The sequence below is a fragment of the Motacilla alba genome, chromosome 3 (assembly GCF_015832195.1).
Source record: "Motacilla alba alba isolate MOTALB_02 chromosome 3, Motacilla_alba_V1.0_pri, whole genome shotgun sequence".
Classification (NCBI taxonomy): domain Eukaryota; kingdom Metazoa; phylum Chordata; class Aves; order Passeriformes; family Motacillidae; genus Motacilla; species Motacilla alba.
Window position 1 is genome coordinate 106,122,915 of NC_052018.1, and position 5,454 is coordinate 106,128,368.

General features: G+C 43.4%; 1 protein-coding gene across 2 annotated transcripts in view; it reads left to right on the forward strand.

The window, feature by feature from the left end:
* The window catches only part of TMEM63A (transmembrane protein 63A), a 30,822-nt gene extending 25,489 nt beyond the window's left edge, over positions 1 to 5,333 (forward strand). For both annotated transcript variants that reach the window (XM_038133228.1, XM_038133227.1), the window contains exons 22-24: positions 2,484 to 2,599; positions 3,557 to 3,619; positions 4,215 to 5,333. In XM_038133228.1, the coding sequence (XP_037989156.1) occupies positions 2,484 to 2,599; positions 3,557 to 3,619; positions 4,215 to 4,385 (350 nt within the window). In that variant the 3' untranslated portion in view covers positions 4,386 to 5,333. The remainder of the gene's footprint in view (positions 1 to 2,483; positions 2,600 to 3,556; positions 3,620 to 4,214) is intronic.
* The last annotated feature ends 121 nt before the right edge of the window (positions 5,334 to 5,454 follow it).

A 5,454-nucleotide genomic window follows, 5' to 3' on the forward strand; every position in this document is an offset into this window, starting at 1 on the left:
CATAGCAGCAGTCAGAAAGGTATTGTTGGCAGGCTGTCATCCAACTTTAGGGAGAGGGAAAGCTAGAGGGAAAGCTCTCTGTGGATGCAAGAGGCACTTGGAACTATTGCTTCAGGCTGTCCTTGGATTTGAATAGATGTTCCTGCATTACTTTTATGTTTGAGAGCTTGTTTTCTTCCCTTGTTTTGAGAGCTGCTTTTGCAACCAGGAAGACCAACAAATCTGGTCCTCTAAATTAACAGGAGAATTTCTAGAGCATGCTTTAGAAAAATCAACTCCAAGCACTCAGCATCTGATGCACCTCTTTAATTGTTAGGAAGGAAATCCTGGTGAAGTAAAAATTAAATCTTTATTGTAATATTTTCTAGTTCTGCATGGTAAAACCATCATTTGTCAGGGACCTTAATAATGGAAAACATAGGCTGGATTACCATGTTTGGCTTGGTCAGTGTAGAGGATCCTGTTTACAGGATGTTGTTCAGTGGTTTGTCAGTGCACAGGGCAGTCTGATAGGTAGGAATTTGATACTTTGATTTCTTTGCCATTGATTTCACTGCTGCTTCTTGTGCCAAAGAGAAGGAAAGAAGGATGGATAAGAGAGCTCTGCTTCCTTATCTGGAAAATAGATCAGTTTATGGTGTAAAGCTTAATTGCTTGGTCATTGACTTGTGTGGTTGGCTTGATATGGGTCTTTCAGTCTGGTTGCAGAGTCCAGTGACAATACTCTGGTTTCTCACTCCTCATATATCAATGTAAGGCTGAAAAGACCTCTCCCCCAGTCCTCAGTCAGGATCAAAACCCACCTGACTGCATACAGAAGGTGAGAGGCTGTCCTCATTTTTTCCTTCTCAGTGCCTGTATTCTTTCTCAACTCTTATGCCTGCCATCCATCCATCCATCCATCCATCCATCCATCCATCCATCCATCCATCCATCCATCCACCCATCCTACACCACTGGGCCTCTCACCACAGGGGAGGTGAGGTCCTATCTGCAGTTCAAGCCCCATCTCCTGGCACAGTCACTTGAATCCCATGTTCTCCAGGGCTGTTGGCAGGCCAGAGTTCTGAGGACACAGTGCAGGGGAAACTGATGTGGGAGACTTTTCCTTCCCTAATCTCTGCTGTTTGCCTTGTGGTTTGCACCATACATTTGCTTTGGTATAGACACACCTCACCACCTGGTAAATACTCATGTAACCTGTGCTTATAAAAACAACCTCCTCTGAAGGACGTTCCAGAATACCCCTAGGGAGGTTTTTTCACTTCCTTTTTTTTTTGGTTTGAATAATGATGTGTTCATAGGGCTTTTTTGGTTTTGTTTTTTGCATGTGTGTGGTGGTTTTCCCCTTGTGAACAGACCTGTGCAGGGCTTCTATAACCTGCTAAAGTGTAAAACTTGTCTATTCTGTGCCACTGCATATGCTGGGGTTACCACAAAAATGTCTGAGAGACGATGTTGCCTCTTTTGTCTGAAGAAGCTTGGAAACAGCTAGGGCTTGCAGTGATGTTTACTTTTTCCTAATGTTCTATTCAAGTCATCTTTACTGCGAAATGAGATTAATTTCTTTAGAATATTTCCCTAGTGGATCTGGAAAATAAGAAGTCACTGTAATCTTTAATACTTTTTCCATGCTAGGCAACCATGTCCTTTCCTATAGTTTATTACACTTTCTCTGAATTAAAACTTACCTATCAGCCTAGTTCATATTTATTGTTCCTTCTCTTGATCTTTTTCCTTGGATTCTTCCCAGTTCTGTCCATATTTTATTGTAGACAAGGCTACCCAGCTGAAGGCTTAGTAGCACTGAATTATTTTGTATAGGTGCCAGAGACTTGTCTTTTTTTTTCATTTTCCTCTCTTCCCATGTTCTTTGATACCATCCCACTATTGACTGCTTTCCAGCAGTTTTATGCTGCAGTGCTATTGTTATCCCTCACGTCTACATTTATTTTTCCTTCCAAATTTTACTTATTTGCTGCTTTCTACATACAGTTTTATCTTGCTGTTGGTTTTTTTTGTTTTGATCCTTTAAAAGCAGATGGGATTGTTTTATCTACTAAGACCATTTTGATTCTCTTCTTGCCCCACCCCCATCTCTTTGAGCTGATGGCAAACCATCCAATTTGGTGCCATCATCATAATTAATCAATGCAATTAGTATTATATTTCACAGATCATTAATGAAAGTACTTAAGAAGTGAGTCCAGAATGGATGAATGAGGGAGGAGCAGAATCATTCTGAGTCTTGTCTATCATTTAAGCATTACAGCAACATTTCTTGGCCTCTAGGAAAAGCGGGAGAACTTAGTGTATAATGACATTCTCTTGTTTGTGGCTGGAAGTGGGCTGCCCACTCCTCTAAAGAAAAAAAAAATCCATGAGGCTTCTGAAAATCAGGAGGATAAATAAAGGCTTCTTTTGGTTTTGTTGGATTTTTCTGCTATGTGTTTTCTTATTGTATTCTTTGGATATTTTTCTAGGTTTTAAAGCACCTACAACGATGTTTACCTTGCTGGTTGTCAACATCACTATTGTTATTTGCTTGGCTTACACTTGTTTTGGCTGTTTCAAGTACCTGAGCCCACTGAATTATAGGGTAAGTGCTGGATACCTGACCTTTCAGCACCTGCCTGTGTGCTTGATGGAGCACCAGCTATTCCTGGTGTGTTGTCCCTTCCTTCCTGCTGGCAGTGTCTGTTCGTGGTGAGATGGCTGAAGAGAGCCTGTAGTACAGGTAGGCTGCTTGGCAGAGTGGAAAGTCTTTGTGTCTGCAGGAACTGAGCTTGAGAGAAAAGAGCAGCATGGAAAGAGTATCCTGGGCTGCATCCCCAGCAGTGTGGCCAGCAGGCTGAGGGAGGGGATTCTGCCCCTCTGCTCTGGAGAGACCTCACCTGCAGGGCTGCATCCAGCTGTGGGGTTCCAGCACAAGGAAGGACATGGACCTCTTGGAGCGAATCCGGAGAATACAACTCAGATGATCAGAGGGATTGAGCACCTCTGCTATGAGGCCAGGCTGAGAGAATTGGAGGTGGAATTCAGCCTGGAGAAGAGAAAGCTCTGGGCTGGCCTAATTGCAACCTTGCAAAAAAAGGCTTCCCTTCCAGGGAGTCTACAAAAAAAGGTGGAGAGAGGCTTTTTACAAGCACATGTAATGAGAGGACAAGGGGGAATAGCTTTAAACTGGCAGTAGGTTTAGATTAGGTAATAGTAAGAAATTCTTTGCTGTGAGGTTGCTTTGGCACTAGCACAGGTTGCTCAGTGATGTTGTAGATGCCCATCTCTGAAAGTGTTCCAGGCCAGGGTGGATGGAACTTGGAGCAACCTGGTCTAGTAGAAGGTGCCCATGGCAGGGGCTTGGATCTTGATGATCTCTAAGGTACTTTCTAAGCCAAACCTTTCTATGATTCTGTGTAGAAGGGCTGCTGGAGAGAGTGCCAGAACTGCACTGAGATCTGTCTGTGCAGTTTTTCGGTGCTCATGATTTATGTGTATTTTTTTCACTCATCAGTTTGATGTTGTCTCTCTCTCTTTCCCTACCTATTGCTGGTTACAGATTGAAGACACACAAGGTGAAAGAGGAAAAGACACAGATGTACCAACAGTCCCAACATCTTCTGTAAGAAGCTAAGAGTTACTAATATTCCTTTACATTTCCTAGAAAAACCTGATTTCTCACCCTGCTTACCAAAGAGCTTGTGTAGCCCATATTAGTCTGCATGGATTGTGGGATTTCCCATGTGCATGTGGGACCAGAGAGCTCTGCAGCTGGGCTCCTTGATGCTCTCAGGTGATGTTCCAGAAGTACCTGTGGCTGCATTTTAGGAATAGCTGAGACACCCTGCTTCCAGCAGCTCTGTGTGCTGTGTTCTGTGCCCTGCCCCAGACAGAGCCTCACATCTGGACAGCTGCCAAATGCAGCCGGTTGCCACTGCTTTGATTCTCAATGTTGTGACACGTAGCAGGTCTTGCTTGCCATGTCCCTGAGAAGGATGTAGGACTGAGGCAGGAGGAAAGGCCTTGGTGCCACAGTCAAGAGGTGCAGGCGAGTGTTGCACCAGGAAGCCTCCAGCAGGGTGCAAAAGGTCTGAGGTGTTAAGGTGAAGAATGGGAAAAGGATAAAAAGAAGAGTAACAAGGGGAAAATTCTCCTGGGTGAATTATCCCAGCGCTATGCTTTGAGAGACCACTAAAAGCCTTCACTTGTGATTTCAGATGTACGTCCCCCAGGTTCTGCGTCCCCATCCCACCGAAAGGACGGTGCTGGCCTCCACGGAGCAGCAGTCCTACGGCACCATGGACAACACTTGTTCCCAGGCAGAAGGAATCAGAAGCTATGCCACAGGACCTGCAGGTGTGGAGCAGGCTTCGGGAGCTTCGCTCTGAGCTGTGTTGTGAGCACGAACACAAGGTGGAGCACTTGGCCCAGGTTTAGCAGAACTAATTCCCTGCCTCCTCCTCCTCCTAAGTATTCGGTGTTATTTATGTATTCCTGCCTGCAGAAAAGGTACAGAAATAATTCATTGTGTGGTCTGCAGCTGTGCTGGGAGATTAAAAAGCAGATGCCTTGGGACTGATTGTTTTCCAGGCTGTCTACACACGTTGTGAAACAAATAAGTTGAACGTGGAGATGCTGATCCTCAGGGACTTCACTTCTGCTAGCTCATCACTTGCCTTATGAAGAGAACTTATGCTGCATCTAGATAACTGGTCACCAAAGCCAATGCAGCTATTAGAGCTGTCATTTATTTATTCAAATAATTCTTCCCTTTTTAAAAACCCCCAATGTTTATTATTTATAAACCTCTTGGGATGTGTTAAATCCTGAGACAATGCCACTTTTGATGAAAATGCTGTTTGTGTGGGTGCTGAGAATGGTGTGTGGGAGTCTCTCCTCTTTTCACCCAAAGTAGTCAGCATAGTTTTGATCATGTTACTTATTTTTTTCCTTGAAAGAGATGAGGGAAAAACTGTGCACTTGGGTACTAAAAGTACCAAAGCAAAAAAGACTGGTGTTAAGAAGGGAGCGATTTATCTGATACTGTTTTTATATGTTTTGGAGGGCATTTAGGTTCTTAGTTTCTGTTCACTATTTTTAAGGGCCTTCCACAATGAAAGCTCACCTGCCAACAATAAAGGATGTAAACATTTTATCTCTTTTAGTCTTGGGTTAAAATGACAGATCTCTGGGTTTTCTCTACAGTGCCAATTATATGAGTTGTAATATACTAAGTTTTTAAATTATGTAGTAGGTGCTAATCTATTCCGAAGTGCAATGTGTCAAAGTGTAACTAATAATCACGGAGCAATAAAAAGCTGAGTTTAGAAAAATTTCAGGCTGTCTTGATTTATTTATTCTTTTCTCTGTGTATTGAAACGGTCCTTTTGCTGGCTGCCTCACAGCATGGTCATGAACTCTTCATAAGAGCACTGCCACAAGCCTTAGAATGACACT